Source organism: Trichomonas vaginalis, chromosome I (assembly GCF_026262505.1).
Source record: "Trichomonas vaginalis G3 chromosome I, whole genome shotgun sequence".
Classification (NCBI taxonomy): Eukaryota; Parabasalia; order Trichomonadida; family Trichomonadidae; genus Trichomonas; species Trichomonas vaginalis.
In genome coordinates, this window is record NC_067203.1 from 3,544,621 (window position 1) to 3,562,110 (window position 17,490).

A 17,490-nucleotide genomic window follows, 5' to 3' on the forward strand; every position below is an offset into this window, starting at 1 on the left:
TCATTTGCAAGTTATATTTTATTTTTGTAAAATATGTAAATATTCATTCATACACATTTAACTTTTTATTTTAAATATAGTGTTTGCCTTTTGTGATGATTTTCTGGCATTTCATACAGTATCCGTAGTAAATAGTCAAAGTGTTAGGATGAGGGTAGAATTGGCAGTTTCCTTTGCAAGCACAAGTGTCATTAGAAGGCATTTCCTTACAGATATTGCAGAACCAGCAAGGTTGTTCGTCAACAATTTTCAATCTTACGCCAACGCTGCAACATCTATTGCATTTGAACTGCATCCATTTATATCCGCATGTTGGACATACAGGGAACAAATAGTTCTTACACATCGGACAGAAACCCGAAATATCCTTAATTTCGTCAACTTTCCATCCGCAAGGGAAATAAATAGGTATATCATGTTTGTTACATACAGCAAACCTCATTTCCTTCAATACCCAGCTGATTGAAGCGTTTTCACCTTCAAATGCGTAAGGACTTAATTTAGATTTGACATCTGGATGGAATTGAATGCCATCTGTTATGATTCTTGCATTCGCAATCTCATTTATCTCTTTCATGACATTAACCCATCTCGTTATATCCTTCTTCGCCTCTTCATCTATCGAAGGATGCCAAATAAATTGTGCACAACCAGGAGCAGGACACAAAGGAAGATTCAAGATGCCGTCAGAGCTCTGTTCTCTTAACATCTCGAGAGCGCAGTCCCTGTGGATTGTATGTCCACACTCGAGAACAAGACAGAGATGTCCAATAAGTGGTTTTTGGCAATGCAAACAGATGGAACCACCAAAAGTACAAATTGGACATAAAGGATGCATTTTTTCATTGAGAAGACCAACACATGCATGACCGCATTGGTGTATCTCAGTGCACATTTTGCTGGAGATCTCTTGACACTTAGGATCATCGCAAACAAGTAAAGGGATCTTTCCATTTGGAGCATTTTTAGGATTCGCTGCTTTTCCACAAATTCTGCAGACATAGCCATTTACAAACCATTCGTGCTCTTCACAGGTTTCCCCACTGTGGAAAGGAACAGCATGACAATGATGGCATGTAGTAATATGGCATTTGTTGCAACAAATGTAATTTTCGGCAAAACATTTACGTTGTTCATCGGTAAGGTGCTGATTTGGAAGATCATGGACATCTTCTGGATTTCCTTTGACAAATTCGAACTTGTTTCCGCAGAATTTGCAGTTGTATATGTTTTCACTGAGTAAGGAGTCTTCTTGCTCATCCAATTGACTAATAAATGATGGATGCATTTGCATTAACTCTTGTTTTGTGAAAATGTAATCGCAAAGTGGGCATTTCACGTTGTCTGGATAATTTAATTTTTGATCTTCAATAGATTTTTGAAGACATTTGAGGCAAATTTGCTTGTGACCTTGATGTGGAACTAATGTACCGCGCTGTTTCGGTTTCTTGATCTTTGATCCAAAACAACAGATAGGGCAACAATCATCTATTAGAGTAAAATCATCATTATCATCTGCCTGAACTGAAATTGTATATTTGTGAAGATCAGATGCTGCCTTTTGAGTAGTGGATGGACGCGAAATTTGAACTTTGTCTTTGCTTTTCAGTGATTTTTTCATTTGTGTGGCAAAATTTCAAAATTTTTAGTCAAAAAAAGTTTACACTATTCCAATTTAAAGCTTTCGATTCTAGATGAAAATAATGTCAGATTAAGGGTTTCGTTTTGCTAAAATTGTCACTTTTATAGCATATTTGTTTTTGGATGTTTTGCGAAACCAAAAAAAAACTATGATATACAATGTGTGTGTAAAGAAAATACTTTATTTACTAGTTAAAAAATCATTTGGTATTGATCAAGTTATTTTTTCTGGATAAGATATTATATGGATAATTGGATAGAAAATACAATTATATAATCTTGTACCTGGTTTAATTAAGCTAATTGTCATCAGAAACTTGTAATTTTTATGAATTTCAGATTTTCTTTTCATTACTGCTTTTCTTAATAGGTCAAGTTCTTATTTACGTTATAAAGTATGATATTTACAAATATCAAGTTATCATGTTTTTTGAGAAATTATGAGAAACAAACAAAAATGAAAAAGATAGGAATAGCAATGAATAGTGATGTGGGTATAGAAAATGTAAGAGATATGAATGCAAAGCAATCAGTATTTAGGATATTGACCATAGATTTCGAAAAAAAAATGCTGCATACTGAGCGAAAACTATGATTATATTATAAGGCTGTCATTTAAAGCATAATGAAACTATTTCCTTTTCATTTTAATCGAATAAGATAGTAAAGATTTTTGAATTAGCTAGAAACTGATGAGATGTTTTCACAAATCAGATTTTTAATCTCTATAATGCATAATTCACTCAATATCTCAATTTTGATATTGCGAGATATTTTTGCTATCGGTTTCGCAATTTTGACACAATAGCAAGAGGGTTCTATAAGCATTATTATCAACGTAGAATCTGAATATCATATCAGAAAATGTCGCAAATCTGACATTTACCCGACCAAATAGCAAAAATAATTGAATACTTTTCGCAAAAACTTTAAAAATCGATAAAAATATGAAATATAGATATTAAAGAGACTTTTTATATAATATTCATAAAGATTTTCCAAAAATATGATACCGCAAAATTAAAAAAGTGACGTCTTGAGTGGAGTCAAAGGTCGAAATTGTTAGCTAAATGTTTTTTTTTAGCGAAATTGCGTATTGTACGTTTTTTTCGCAAAACGAAACCCTTAGTCAGATCAAATCTTCCAGGAAATATAGGGTGTCCAAAGGTGCGTTTAGCACAGCGCTCTATATGAGACTATTAAAGGAGATATATGCTGATTATAAATATATAATAAAAAATATGAATATATGTATATGATGAGTATAAAAAAAAAAAAAAAGGTATTGGGGCTTCCAGGGCTGCGCCCCTCTAGCCCCTGAAGATGTTTAGTATAACAAGTAAGGGTCTATCGTCGCTACGTCACCAGGTCCCTCGGTCCCTCGGTCCCTCGGTTAAACCAACTTCTCTGAAAAAATGAGACAACATGACATTTTGACAACAGTCCAGGAAGTCTTAACAAGATAGAATATGAGAGAGGTCCTATAAACCGGAGAAAGTGTCATATAAACATCTGTCAAAAACCTTAACCGAGTAGTTTTCATGTTTTGTCACTTTTCTGTCACTTTTCAGGGAAAAAACATTTTTATTAAATATAAAATGAATTTTACAAAACCACCGCTACCCTTCTTTGGAAATAAGAGTAGATGTAAAGATATTCTATTGAGAGAACTTAAGAAACTACCGAATGGTCTAACATTTGTAGATTTGTTCGGTGGAAGTTTCTATATATCTCATTTGTGCCATACTGTATTTCCTGACTCAAAGATTATATGCAATGACTTCGACAACTATACGAACCGTCTCAAACATATACCAGACACAAACAAAATATTGAAAGAGTTAAAAGAAAAGATACCTATAGGTAAGATGGAACGTATACCATTAGATAAGAAAAATACTGTCAGAGAGGTTTTGAAAAAAGCAGAGTATATTGACTGGGATAGTATATCTTCTAGACTATTATATAGTGGTGCTATAAGAGTTCATGACATTGAAACACTTATGTCAAAAGTTTTATATCTTAACTATACAAAGGTTTTCAAAGAGAACATAGAAAAATATACTGAGGGTATAGAGTTTGTGAGATGTCGTTGGACAGAGTTGTATGAAAAATATAAAAACAAGGAAAATGTTTTCTTTATAGTGGACCCAGCCGCCGTTCTATAACACATGGGATTTTCAATACCAAGTAGACTGGACTTTGAGAGACTCTTTTAGAAACTTTAGACGTTTTACATAACATCCATGCTTTTACTTTACATCCGATAAAAGTGGTTTGGAAAGTGTCATGAGATGGTTAGAGGACATACATGACTATGATTTTAGATACGATAGATAGAATATGAGAGAGGTCCTATAAACCGGAAAAGTGTCACAACAAAGAAATTTTATTGGTAAGTAAATGTGGTTTGAAATAGGACTACTTGTTTTAGGTTTTTTCCATTGTGTCATTTACTTATTTGACGTGGCAGAAAGATATAGAGAATATGAAGATGAACCACTGCCAGCAAATGTTCAGCATATGTACTCGTAAGAGATATTTTTATCTAATATTAAAATGGACGCACAGAACTTAGCGAATGCACAGCAACCTGGACAACCAAACCCAGAGAATATTCCAAATGAAGTTAGAATACAAACTGCAATGGCAAACTATGGTCAAGTGCCAACAGATGTACAAATGCAAACTGCCATGTCAAATGACGCTGCGTTAGGCTTACCACCATGGTATGCAAATATGAGATGGAAAGAGTTTTATACAAACCCTGAAGTGGGATATAAACAACTCTATGCAGATGACGCGAACACAGGAGTTGACCCAGACTATGTTTTCTACCAGAGGAGAAATAGAATGTATGAGCTCCAGTTAAAGAATGCAATGGAACTCAACAGGAAACGTAAGAGACTAGGTGGACATTAGATTTTTACATATAGTAAAATGGGTTTCTTCAGTAGTATTGGAAACTTCTTTCGAAATGTTGGAAGAGGTATATGGAATGGAATAAAATCTGTCGGAAGAGGAGTATGGAACGGAGTCAAAAATATTGGTAAAAGAGTAGGTCAGTTCGTTGGTATTATACCTAAAGACCCTGAACCAGAAGAACAAGCTCCTGTTATACAACAGCCTGAACCTGCACCACAGTCTAGTTGGCAACCAAATCCAACACCTCAACCGTATTAAAATCATATTTTTACCGTTCGATAGTAGTTGTATATGAAACTAAGTTCTAAGTAAAACGCATGGTATAATGGAACTATTCTCTTTCTTCCATCTGTAGTAAACCATACTTGAAAGTCTGAAATACTTCCACTCGGCGGTTCATATAGCTTTGTAGGTTTTTCGTAAAAGTCATTTGCCAAGCATAAAAAAGAGTTTTGTGCACCAGAAAATGAAGCATGAACTATAATAGCATCTGAGTCGAAAACATTTTCATATGTTCCATTAGGGTTTTCGACTTCATAAAAGTCCGGGTGTACTGGATATTCTGCAGGCTGATTTAACATCCTCAAAAATCTATACCATGCCAAGTTGTTATATTTTGTAGAAATATAAACGTTGTCTCCAAGGTCTTCTATTCTATTGAATTTAACAGTTGCATTTTTCCTGTCATATAAAATATCGAGATGGTACTCTCCTTCGTCAATGTTGTACTGTTTTGCATATTCGAGATAGATATCGTTTATTTTTTCTTGAAAAGCTTGAAGAGTTGTTTCTAAGTTTACAAGCAAACTAACTTGTAAAAGTTTTCCCTGTTCAAATTTCTCATACGTACGTTTTTCTTTGTTATAGTATCGAATTTCAAAAGCGACCGTAAATGGGAAACCATGTATGGCTTCTGAAATGAACTTCATTCTACGAAAGCCAATAGCTTTTGTGACGGATGGGTCTCTTAACCATCTTAGTGGGTAGTCAAAACGATAGCCTTCATGCTTTACGGTCTCTGTCTCAAACTTTTGACCGACATTCGTAAAAAGTTCATCTAATGGTTTAGTTGTAGCAACTCTTGAATTTTCTTTTTCTATTGAAAGCATATTTTATCTAGAATAAAAATGTCGAAAGAAACAGCGTCTATGAGAGAAATACAACACAACCGACAACTCATTTTGCAAGCTCTAAATAAGAACACAACAAACTTTTCAAACTATTCTAAGATATCTGAGTCATTGAAAGAAGGAAACTTAAAACTGACGATAAACCCAATGACAGATGAGTTTCTGTTTCAAGACAGTAAGAACCATACTGTTTGTATAAATCCAACAAAAGGAACTTTAAACGAGAAACCTATAGATGAACTTCTTTTGAAAGCAGATGTTGGCAACAAAGCTGACAAAGAATATGTCATTGAAAAAGTTCAAGAAGAACATGACAGAGCAGATGCAACATATGCAACGAAAGAACATACTCATCCTGAACTAGCAGACAAAACATATGTTGACAATAAAATGTCAAGTGAAGTGACAAGAGCTGACAAAGAATATTCTAAAAAGACTCATACACATACCATTGCAAATATTACAAACTTACAAGAAACCTTAAACAGGAAAAGTGACGTTGGACATACACATACCATTGCAAATATTACAAACTTACAAGAAACCTTAAACAGGAAAAGTGACGTTGGACATACACATACCATTGCAAATATTACAAACTTACAAGAAAAGTTAGATGGCAAAGCTGACAAGAACCATACACATACCATTGCAAATATTACAAACTTACAAGAAACCTTAAACAGGAAAAGTGACGTTGGACATACACATACAAGTTTTACAACTTTTACAGCAGATGATATTACACTAAACACAACCTTGCCAAGTAAAGCTCCAACAATACCACCGGCAACAAGTCTTGTAGATACTTTGATATCTAATGACAATAGTATTATACATCTAAGACAGGAACTCAATGTGCTTAAACAAATTTTGCCGAATCTTATTTACCCGGTTGGCTCATTGTATGTTTCAATGAACTCTACCAAACCAGAAGTAGTACTTGGTTTTGGAACTTGGACTCAAATAGTCGACAGGTTTTTGTATTGTGCAAACTCTTCAAAGGAAACAGGTGGAAGTAAAACGATTTCAGGTGAAAACTTACCTGCGCATAGTCACTACGTAGATTTAACTACATCTCTAGAAGGTTGGCATAAGCATAGATATTGGGATTGGTCAAGAATGACAAAAGGTAAAGGATATGATGTTAAAGACGACGTTGATTTTGCTATAAATTGTTACTGGGATGACACTCAGGGAGGAGGAAGCCATACACATCGCGTTTCAGGGTATACGCAAACAACGGGACAAAGTAAAGACTACATGCCACCTTACATGACAGTTTATGCATGGTATAGAAATGCTTAGTCGTCATTTTCAACTTCTTTAGCATATTCGTCAGGAGTTGTCTTATATTTGTTAGGAACTGTCTTTGAAAGTATACCACCTTGAACTTTGACAAGTTTGAAACGAGGTCTGACAATAGTAGTTTTATCTTCTGCTTGCAGTCTGTACATTTTGCCATGTTTGCCTAAAACTTCATAATATTCTCTTGTATACTTTCTTCTATTTTTACGAACACGAACGTGAGTACCTGTCGAGTTCCCATTGTTGTCATAGTCAATAGTATTTTCATATGGGTCGCGTTTAGGTATTTCTATTTTTACTTTGTCACCTTTCTTAAGTTTGAAGCCTGGCATTCTTTCTTGTTTGTCTCTTTTGACTAAACTATTAAATATATAGTCTTTCTCTAAGTCGGGGTTGTTTTTCATTTCTTCGGGGGAGTGGTTTCCCAAACCTTTTTGTTTACGGTTATTGTAAATATTTAAAACTTGTCTCATCTTTGCCATGGAGAAGTGTCTATACTTGTCGTCATATGACATTTCATCTACCTCACCACCTTGTGGTTGATTTAAGTCTCTTAAGATTTTTATACAACTGTCAATGACACCAAGAGCAGAATGGTTTTGGTCGACAATGAAATATTGGTTTACATTTTTTGAACGCAGATAGTTTTTAATATCGTCTGATTTGAAAGAACTTTCACAGTCAGATGTCAGTTTTGTTGGATGGTATTTGTCAACAAATATTGTCAAAGCAGTTTTCACATCTAAAATATTTTTGGACCATAATGGTATGGCTTCACAGTATCTTGTGTTTTGACCAACAAATATTAACCAGTATGGTGGTCCATCTTCTCTATATCTCGGAATGTTTTCCAAGATATCCATAAACCAAGCATTTGGTGTTGAACTAAAGATTTTTACCATGAGTGCTTTCTTTGTCGCTTTAGAAACATACGGGTCCTTGTTTGAATTCGTCATTTTTAACCCATAAGAAATGGGTTTATTTGGCGCATTAGCAGGAGTCGCATCTAGATTTTTGCCCGCAGTGGGAACAATAGCCAGAGGTGCATTTGGAATTGGAAGGAAGATTTTGAGTACTTTAGGTATACTGAAAGAGAAAGCACAACCTATTATACAAACCGTACAGAAAGGTTGGGAGGTAGCACGAGATGCAGCAAATCTTATTCCAAATCCTGAAACAAGAGGAAAAGTTCAAGGATGGATGGACAATGTAGGAAGACAAGCAGGAAACTACTATAACAAAGCAAATGACTACTATAACCAAGCAGGGCACTATATGGACCAAGGTGAAAGATTCTTTAACAGAGGATATAACCATGCACAACAGTGGGTAAACAACAACCAACCTCAACCGCCTCAAACGTGGGGAATGTAAATTTTTTTACTGAGATGAAATGAACAATACAGCATTGAGACAAATGGGCTCAAGATGGATTTGCCGGCTTCCAGCAGTTACACAACGTGTTTGTCAAGTTCTTCCTATACCTCAGGAAGTTTTAGACCGACTTAAAAAACAACAACAACCAGTTGAAAACAAACCAAACTAAAATTTTTTACTGAGATGAAATGACCGAAGAAGTTGAAACAGTAGATTTGACACCACAAACAAAAAGTTCAGAACCATTGTCAAAACCTGTCAAAGAACTTACAGATGAAGAGAAAAATTCAATAATAGAAAGTGCTAGGTCTGGAAATACAAACTCTAACTACAAAGTCACTTTTCATAAAAATGGAACGGCTAGTATCTCAAAAAAGAAACAGACTCTCACAAATAAAATATTGAAGTCTGAAGGAGCTTTCGAGACAACAGATGGAAAAGTTTACTTCACTGACCAACAGTTCATTATAGAACATCTCATTGACTTAGAGTCGAAATATTCTAAACTTTACAACAAACACAAAAAGTTGAAAGGAAAACAAAAACAAATGGCATATGATATTTATGAAGATGTTGACGACACAACTGTTCCAGCAAGTGAGGTAAAGCCAGAAGAACCAAAAAGTGACGAAAAACCAATAGAAGAAGATAAACCAAAACCAAAGGTTAGTCTCCAGACTAAACCAAGCCAACCTTCATTAGCTGGTATGGGTTGGCGTCAAAGACTTTTGGCAGCAGGTGGTTACGTAAAGTAAAAAAAACATTTTTTTATTTTTATAAAAAATGCCCCCGTATAGAATGGATAGAAGGTCTGCTAGAATAAAAGCAGAGTTAGAAAGATATGGTTGGAAAGTTTCAAAGAAGTTTAAATATAGGAAGGGAAGACCCATAAAAGTCTATGACAAACTGGCTGGTCTGACCTATGAAATGGACTTGGAAACAGCACGCACAAATTATCCAAACAGACTAGAGAGGTTAGAAGAAGAGCGTCTTATGGACATGCCTTTCGATGTTACTGAGCCTCAAGTTGAAGGACACGACGGCTTTGCCAGATTCTACTGGAAACATGACGAACAATTGCATCCTTTGAGACGGAAAAAAGGAAAAGGTGAAGACGCACATGCTCCCATGGAAAGAACAAGATATGCATATGAAAAGTATCGTGAAGTTAGAAGTAAAATTACATCTGGTCGAACCTTTACAGTAAACTTTGACGAAGGAAAGAACAAAGAAGGCTTCATGGGTGTACTTGCTGCAATTCAAGACGGAAATAAGAAAGGATACAATCTCAGACTAACCGTAACAGATTTAGATGGTCATATTTACTATGCGCATGGCAATGTCACAACAGCCGCACAACTTCTTGACGCTTTCAAGACTACAAAGAGAGAACAAATGGTTGACTCCGACTCAGATATTTTGAATGCAATTGAAGGAATTGCAAGCGTGAAGTTCGAATGGTACCAACCTAACCCTCAAGCAGTCAGACAACATGCTGGGTATTTCCCGTTCAGAAATAAGTCTGACATTGACTTAACAAGGTATGGAATTTACAATTCAATTGAAAAAATTGTCAATGAACCTTGTATTCTTACATGTCTCAGGAACTCTGGTCTTGTTACAGATGAGAAAATGAAGTATCTTGAGTCATGTGTGAAAACAAGGTACATTCTCAGAGGTCAATTGACAAAGATTGCACCGTTGGCAAATGTGAATATCCGAGTCAACATTCCGACTGAGAAAGGTTCTTCACATGACGACTATGTTGTTGACAAAGACTTACCATGGTTGAAGATTGTAATTGTCCACAACCACTTCATGTTGAACGAAAGTCTTACAAACCCATTGTTCGGAAAAGGCAAATGCAACATTGTCAGAGCTGTTAACATTCTTTTCGAGAAAGGTTTGTTGGAACCAATTCCAGATGACAAGCTGACAGAAACTTTTGTACCAAAAGACGAAACAAACTTTTCATTGTTGGTAAGACCAAAAGTTGTTCCAGACAAAGTTATAGCACAAAAGAAGTACACAGTTCCAAAAGGAGTTGGATTGTTCGGATACCAACCTGAACCAGAAGAACTTCCAATGAGGTTGCAAGAACTTCAAGATGCTATAAACAAACTTCCATTGAGACATCCAATCGACGTCAAATTGTATTGGAGAGCATCAGAGTTAGGTCAGAAGGTTTTATATGAAACAGGTTGCTTTGACGATGTTTATGAGATAACAGGCGAGGTTTCTCAAAAGATAAGAGACTCGCTTGAATTTCCACAAACTGGACCGATTGGATGCGATAAGTTCGACTCATATGAAAAAATATACTATGTCGACCTTAACGCTGCGTACATGAGGTTTGTCCAATATATCCCGACTGGAATTCCAAACGAAGATGGTGAGTTCCCGGGAAGGAACTATACAGTTGGAAAGGTCATACAACAACTGTATGATATTAGGAAAGCTTCAAACCCCAAACTTGCAATGACAATCAAATTGCTTATGAATTCGACATGGGGATATTCCATTAAGAAACCTCAAGAGATGAAGAGTAAACATTATGAGAAGGTCGACAACTTTGTTGAAAGGTTCTCCCCTTTTGTTTTGAAATACGAATTTACTCAAGGTCAAGGTGGCTTAGTAACCACAGTAAAACCTATTGTCGAACATTGGTCCTATCCTCAGTTCGCAAAAGCAGTCCTCGACAACTACAACAAATTCTTCTCAGAGGTTAAATCCAAAGTGAAGGTATACTATGAGAACATCGATGCACTCATGACGAACGAAGAAGGCTATAACAAACTCATTGAAATGGGTTTAGTCGGTGAAAAGATGGGCTGTTTTAAGCTAGACAAGGTATTTTCCGAAGTTCATGTCCTCTCCAAGCGTAAGTACTGGGGTGTTAAAGAAGATGGTGAAATAGTTAAACATTGCATGAAATAAAAACATTGCATGAAATAAAAACATTGCATGAAATAAAACATTTTTTCAAAAAAAATATTTTTTTATTTTATTTGAAATGTACGCTGAGTTTGTTGAAGAAGACCGTTGGGAAACTTGTTTGTTAGATGAGAAATATGAAATTCACTGTTGTGAGTCATTTGAAGTCAGAAACAAAAAGACAAAAAGAGTTTTAAGCGAATGGGAGGGGAATAAAGGATATGCTATGATGAGGATGGGTGGAAAAAACTATCTTAAACATGTTGTCATTGCAACTCATTTTATACCGAACCCTAACAATTTACCTTTTGTAGACCATATAAACCATATAAGAAACGACAATAGACTTGAGAACTTGCGTTGGGTCACTCGTTCTGAAAACAATAAGAACATAGGCAAATTTAGAGATATTGTATTCGAATTTGTCGACGAACTAGAAGATGAAACAATTGAAATTACAGACTATGGCAAGCATACGTTTGAGTTTTACTACTATAGTGAAGAACAAGACTCTTTCTACTTTTATACCGGCGTAAACTATAGGAAATTACAAGTATGTTTTACTAAGGCAGGCTATGCTTATGTAAACGCTAGAGATACAGATGGAAAAAACGTTCAAATACTTCTTAACAAATTCAAGAAGCTATATGGCATACCATTTTAAAACGTTTTTAAAACAGTATATTTTTACATATATAAAATGCTTCAGGTTGAAAAACAAAGAACAAAAGTAGCAGATACAAAACCGTTAGACTATATCTTTACAAACGCTGGCAGGAATATTTCAGATGAAGAAATTTCATCCGGAGCTTACAGGTTTGACTATCCAATTCGCTGGCTTCAAAGTCCTTCAGATGCAAAGGCAATAGGATTTAGAAGAGTTTTGTTTTCAAATAGAACTAATGCATTCATGTTCGCAGTATATTTTCACGGTCAGTATAAAGGTTCTGATGGTCTAATAGACAAATTTGATGAAATGAAAATCTTTACAATTCGTTCAGACGAAAGTCTTGAAAAAACTCTAAATGACTTTCAAACTCAAATAAACAAATACTACTGGGAATTTCAAGAAAAATACCACTCTTTACTAAATGGAACATACTATCTAAAACTAGAATACGATAAGATGAACTCCACAGTTTCATTTCAAAAGATTGAAATTAACCCTCCAAGAGATACAGAGTTTTTATATTGGGGGGTGGACAGGCGTTCTTGGGCACAATTTCTTCGGTTACTAAACCAGAACGAACCATTGCCACCAGATGGTCCATTTAAATTTATACTCCCACCAGCAGATTTGACAGTTTATAGAAACGTGTTCGACCCTCAAAATGTCATGTGTCATGCAAGTTTCAGTTCAAGCAACAACAGTTTTCTTTGTATCGGTAAGGACTTCTATGACTTTGCTTCTAAATTCTACGAACCACCTAGTAACAGTTTCTCTGACTTTCAAGTCTGGTTCACAACAAACGGTGTGCAACATATTATACCATTGTACTACGACTTTTATCTCGAATTGTCTTTCATATACAACTACGGAAAAGTGCTGAAAAAGTATTGAAAAATATATTTTAGATCTCACCAGGTCCCTCGGTCCCTCGGTCCCTCGGTCATTTTAACTTCTCTGAAAAAGTGTGACAACATGACATTTAGACAACAACACAGGAAATAGATTTCATCATCTAATTTCTCATGAATTTCATCGTAAATGTTTTGTATAAAAAGCACCCCGCGGAAAACAGCGGGGTGGTATATTCTTCACGAAATGCTTGTTTTGTCATGACTTCTTCTTCGTAAATGTTTTGTATAAAAAGCACCCCGCGGAAAACAGCGGGGTGGTATATTCTTCACGAAATGCTTGTTTTGAGGTCGAGCCATTTTTGGCTCCACCGTAGAAAACACACAAAACTCTTGAATTCGGCAAAAATATATTTTAGTTTTTTTTTAAAAAATATTTTTTTATTTTTATTGTAAGAACATGTCAGCAACAACTTCACCAAACTCTTTAGTCATGAACCCAACTTCAATGTTAGTAGAGATGAAAAGCTTCATTCCTTCTTCATATACTTTCGAAACAGAAATCCAGAAGATAAAGCAAGAACTTCTCCAAGGAGATTTAGACTGTAGTGCGAAAGATGAAACAAATGAACAGTATCTTTATGAAATGCAGGATATTATTGACCATCTACCTAAAATTCCTGAAATACAACAACAAAAGCTTACTATTCCAGAATTCGATGAAATAGAAGTCAAAGCAACTGACTCAGTAGAAACCAAGAAGTTCATACGAAAGGTAAACTATGAGTTTCTTGGATTTCATTGCAACCACAAAGACTGCGATATGGTATATTTCATTGACATATACAAATCTGAAGAGTTTAAGACCTACGACAACTTTGTTTCGTTAGTTGCAAAATGTGTATGGCAGATAAGAGATAAAGATAGAAGAGGTAAAGTATGGAATGAACAGATAAAACCAGCAACTTTTGAGTTAAAGAAAACCATTTACGCCTTACTTGTTTTAGCAGGACAAATTTCAGAATATAATGCTAAAATGAACCCACAATGTTCAAAATGTAAAGCAGCAACAAGGAAATATAACTACTCCGTCAAAGAGATAGAACGTATGAGAAAAGACTATACTGACTTAAAGAAAGAAGTAGAGAAACCAGCAGAAGATAAAATGGACATGTTGACATTTCTGAACAAAAACTATCCAACAGCTGACGATTTCCTTCTTTCAGATGTCAAGAAGAAATATAAAGAAACTTTCGGCATAGTTAAAACTTTTGATATCCTTCGTGAAGAAATAGAAGCTACAAAACTGTTTAAAGTCATGAACCATCACAACATATACCATGTAAAACGCTTATAAAACTTTTATGTTAGAAATATATTTTTGCCTGATTTACACTCATTGACGAAGAAATCTCAACAAAAACATTGACGAAGAAATCTCAACAAAAACATTTACGAAGAAGTCTATTTCCTGGACTGTTGTCAAAATGTCATGTTGTCACTATTTTCAAAAAGATGTTAGTTGACCGAGGGACCGAGGGACCGAGGGACCTGGTTAGATCTAAAATATATTTTTGCTGAAAAAAATGACCAAATTTCATGATATAACTGTATTTTTTTGACGAAGAGAACTTTGACACTTCGTAAAAAAAATCCCTGAAATCGTAAAAAAATGACCAAATTTCATGATATAACTGTATTTTTTTGACGAAGAGAACTTTGACACTTCGTAAAAAAAATCCCTGAAATCGTAAAAAAATGACCAAATTTCATGAATTTCCTCATATGTTTGCTACCCTAGGAAAATCGAGGATAGAGATTCCGTACGAAAATCGTAAAAAAACTCATGAAAATCGTGAAAAAATGCTACCCCGACTTTTACAGGGGTTGCCTAAAACTCATGAAAATCGTAAAAAAACTCTATGAAAACAGTGAAAAAATGCGACCCCGACTTTTACAGTGGTCGCCTAAAACTCATGAAAATCGTAAAAAAAAACATGAAAATCATATCTTTTATACAAGATAGAAAAAATAAAATTAACGCTAGTTTTTTTAAAATATTTTTTTTTATTTTGTATGTAAGAACAGGAAATGACAAGCACTGAGTTTGAAACAGTTAAAAAGATAGACAATGAGACCAAGGTGGTTAGAATAGGTGATTTAAACGTAAGATACTCAAAGAAATACAAAAAATATTCTTTGTCAGACATTTTAACACCATCTGGAAAGAGAGCAAAGGACTGGGTTAAAAATGCTTCATCTCAGAAAATTTTGACAAGAAATCCTGAGCTTTTGATATCGGTAAGATTTCATGGAACTACAGCATATCTCATCGACAAAAGTCTTATACCACTAGTTTTGTTATGGATTGACCCAGTTGTTGGATATAATTTCATAACATATGGTTCATTCGATACGGAACGTTGCTGTGAAGGCTTACTTTACATCGTTCAGAAACCGAAGGACTTCAATACAAAGAGATATAAGATAGGAAGAACATTTAATATAACTAAAAGATATGACAGTACAGTCAATAGAGTTAAGGTTGTGTTTGTAAATGATATGAGAGCTGCTGAAACAGAACTGCTTGAAGTTTTTGAGAAAAGGTATGGTGCTCCCACGAAAGGTAAAGAAACGTTTGAAGTAGATGAGATAGATAGTGCTATAAAATTATTTGACGAAGTTGCTGAAAAATACATGTAAAGCGTTTATTTTTCAAGCTTGACACCAAAGATGGCTCAGGTAGCTCTAGATGGTAAATTGTCTTGTCAAATCCTTCTGGCATTCCGAGTCCTTCCTTCTGGCATTCCGAGTCCTTCCTTCCGACAGAAAAAGTTTTTCCTTCTGGCATTCCGAGTCCTTCCTTCCGACAGGAAAAGTTTTTCTTTCCGACAGGAAAAGTCCTTCCTTCCAACAGGAAAAGTCCTTCCTTCCGACAGGAAAAGTTTTTCTTTCCGACAGGAAAAGTTTTTCTTTCCGACAGGAAAAATTTTTTCTGTTGTCCGTCCGTAAACCATTCAAATTTTCGAAAATTGAGAACTTTTTGGCCGACCTTCAGGAAAAATTTTTCTTTCCTTCAGGAAAAATTTTTCTTTCCTTCAGGAAAAATTTTTCTTTCCTTCAGGAAAAGTTTTTCTTTCCGACAGGAAAAGTCCTTCCTTCCGACAGGAAAAGTCCTTCCATCCGACAGGACACAAACGAATGTCCGACGTACCACCAACCGAGTCCATTCCAAAGCCAGAAGAACCGACAGCCCCAGCACCACAAGCAGACTAAGACTCAAACACTTACATTTTTCAAGCTTGACTTTTTACAATTTGAACTTTGTTCGCGTAGATATGAATTCTGAAAGAAGTATGAGGGTCTTGTATGACTTTGTACTTCTCCCATAGTTCATGTCTGTCAAACTTACCTGCCATGGACTCTTTCATAAGTTCCATGAAATCGTCTTCGGACAATCCGGGGAAAAGTATGATATCAGTAAGTATTCTCTTTACATCCTTACTTAAACTCTTGGCTGTCTGTACACAAATGACAACTGAAATGTTAAAGTGTCTGAGCTTCTTGAGAATTCGACACATGTCTTGTTCTCTGTTCTTTAACAAAGGATGAGAAGCAAAGTCATCTAAGATAAGAAGACATCTATGAGGGTAAGTCTTCCAATCGTAAGATTGCAATTTCTTCGAAATGTATTCTATCTCTTTCTGTTTGTTTCTGAAGTGTTTCTTCTCTAATATTCTCTGCATTTCCTCATTTGGGTCTTTAAACTTAGAATTGACATACTCATTTATAGCATTGTACTTCAAAACTCTTCTTTGGTACTTCTTTATCCAATCTAACAACTCAGAGTCTTTTATACATACTAACTTAGACTTTTTTATAATATCTTTGAACGAATTTACGGTTTGGTCAAATTGACCAGAAGTACTACAAATGACTACTAACTCATAGAATGGGTTCTTCTCATCTAGTTCTTGTTGTTGTGCAGCCATTTTAAGATAAGTGAAAGTCTTACCAGACCCAGGCGGTGCAATTAGACCTGTTATACCATTCTGAGCAAATAGGAACTTGTCATGTATGGGTTTTATCTGAGCATTTTCCAACTTCCTCTTGTTCTTATTTAAAACATTCTCAAATTTCTTGTCAATGTCAGCAAACTTTTTTTAACATATTTTTAGAAAAATTAAAATTTTTATCTTTTAGGAAATGTCTAGCGATTTCGCTATCTATATTCGAGACAAGCTTTTCGACAGCAAAACATCTGTCGACCATAAAATCTTACATAGTGTAAACAAGAAAGGGGAATTTGTTCTAAAGTTCTGTTTCTGGGAATATGACAAGAACCATAAAACATTAAGCAGAGCAGTCTTAAAATTTGTCAATGACAGACTTGTTGACAGAGATGACGCCTCTTGGAGAGATGAAGTCCAACAAAACTTCTTAGAATGCAAAGAAGACACATGCGCTGTTCTTGAAAATGAAATAGAAGACAGAATAGAAGAGCTATTAAATGACAAAGCACTTTTACAAAAATATGGTTCTGAGAAGTTTGACATAACTCCACCAGAAAAGAAGAAGAGAGAAAAGAAAGAAAAGAAAGTAGAAGAAGAGAAGAAAGAACCAGAGCCAGAGAAAAAGAAATTTGACATGTAAAAAT

General features: G+C 35.1%; 11 protein-coding genes and 2 pseudogenes across 13 annotated transcripts, besides 1 other annotated feature; 10 read left to right on the forward strand and 3 right to left on the reverse strand.

The window, feature by feature from the left end:
• Positions 1–70: 70 nt before the first annotated feature.
• Positions 71–1,621, reverse strand: TVAGG3_0922960 (regulation of axon guidance; the record flags this gene model as incomplete). The annotated part of the gene is made up of 1 exon (XM_001299933.1): positions 71–1,621. One exon carries the CDS (start codon positions 1,619–1,621, stop codon positions 71–73), a length of 1,551 nt encoding a protein of 516 aa, XP_001299934.1.
• A 1,618-nt stretch (positions 1,622–3,239) lies between these two features.
• TVAGG3_0922970 lies at positions 3,240–4,060 on the forward strand (annotated as a pseudogene). The gene has a single exon. A coding segment is annotated over exon 1 (821 nt).
• A 140-nt stretch (positions 4,061–4,200) lies between these two features.
• TVAGG3_0922980 (uncharacterized protein) lies at positions 4,201–4,563 on the forward strand (the record flags this gene model as incomplete). The annotated part of the gene is made up of 1 exon (XM_001299934.1): positions 4,201–4,563. One exon carries the CDS (start codon positions 4,201–4,203, stop codon positions 4,561–4,563), a length of 363 nt encoding a protein of 120 aa, XP_001299935.1.
• Positions 4,564–4,581: 18 nt separating this feature from the next.
• On the forward strand, positions 4,582–4,824 carry TVAGG3_0922990 (serine threonine-protein phosphatase family; the record flags this gene model as incomplete). Its single annotated transcript, XM_001299935.1, has 1 exon — positions 4,582–4,824. One exon carries the CDS (start codon positions 4,582–4,584, stop codon positions 4,822–4,824), a length of 243 nt encoding a protein of 80 aa, XP_001299936.1.
• A 2-nt stretch (positions 4,825–4,826) lies between these two features.
• On the reverse strand, positions 4,827–5,675 carry TVAGG3_0923000 (uncharacterized protein; the record flags this gene model as incomplete). The annotated part of the gene is made up of 1 exon (XM_001299936.1): positions 4,827–5,675. The coding sequence occupies one exon, from the start codon at positions 5,673–5,675 to the stop codon at positions 4,827–4,829; it is 849 nt and encodes a 282-aa protein (XP_001299937.1).
• Positions 5,676–6,128: 453 nt separating this feature from the next.
• Positions 6,129–17,490: part of a mobile genetic element that runs on past the window's edge.
• Positions 7,977–8,378, forward strand: TVAGG3_0923020 (uncharacterized protein; the record flags this gene model as incomplete). Its single annotated transcript, XM_051252325.1, has 1 exon — positions 7,977–8,378. One exon carries the CDS (start codon positions 7,977–7,979, stop codon positions 8,376–8,378), a length of 402 nt encoding a protein of 133 aa, XP_051077899.1.
• TVAGG3_0923030 (phage tail repeat-like family) lies at positions 8,570–9,136 on the forward strand (the record flags this gene model as incomplete). The annotated part of the gene is made up of 1 exon (XM_051252326.1): positions 8,570–9,136. One exon carries the CDS (start codon positions 8,570–8,572, stop codon positions 9,134–9,136), a length of 567 nt encoding a protein of 188 aa, XP_051077900.1.
• TVAGG3_0923040 (DNA/RNA polymerases family) lies at positions 9,510–11,318 on the forward strand (the record flags this gene model as incomplete). The annotated part of the gene is made up of 1 exon (XM_051252327.1): positions 9,510–11,318. The coding sequence occupies one exon, from the start codon at positions 9,510–9,512 to the stop codon at positions 11,316–11,318; it is 1,809 nt and encodes a 602-aa protein (XP_051077901.1).
• TVAGG3_0923050 (His-Me finger endonucleases family) lies at positions 11,395–11,979 on the forward strand (the record flags this gene model as incomplete). The annotated part of the gene is made up of 1 exon (XM_051252328.1): positions 11,395–11,979. The coding sequence occupies one exon, from the start codon at positions 11,395–11,397 to the stop codon at positions 11,977–11,979; it is 585 nt and encodes a 194-aa protein (XP_051077902.1).
• Positions 12,016–12,751, forward strand: TVAGG3_0923060 (uncharacterized protein; the record flags this gene model as incomplete). Its single annotated transcript, XM_051252329.1, has 1 exon — positions 12,016–12,751. A coding segment is annotated over one exon (736 nt), but the record flags the coding sequence as incomplete, so codon positions are not given.
• On the forward strand, positions 15,039–15,536 carry TVAGG3_0923070 (organellar and viral DNA polymerase type B; the record flags this gene model as incomplete). The annotated part of the gene is made up of 1 exon (XM_051252330.1): positions 15,039–15,536. A coding segment is annotated over one exon (498 nt), but the record flags the coding sequence as incomplete, so codon positions are not given.
• On the reverse strand, positions 16,130–16,694 carry TVAGG3_0923080 (annotated as a pseudogene). The gene has a single exon. A coding segment is annotated over exon 1 (565 nt).
• Positions 17,040–17,486, forward strand: TVAGG3_0923090 (uncharacterized protein; the record flags this gene model as incomplete). Its single annotated transcript, XM_051252331.1, has 1 exon — positions 17,040–17,486. One exon carries the CDS (start codon positions 17,040–17,042, stop codon positions 17,484–17,486), a length of 447 nt encoding a protein of 148 aa, XP_051077905.1.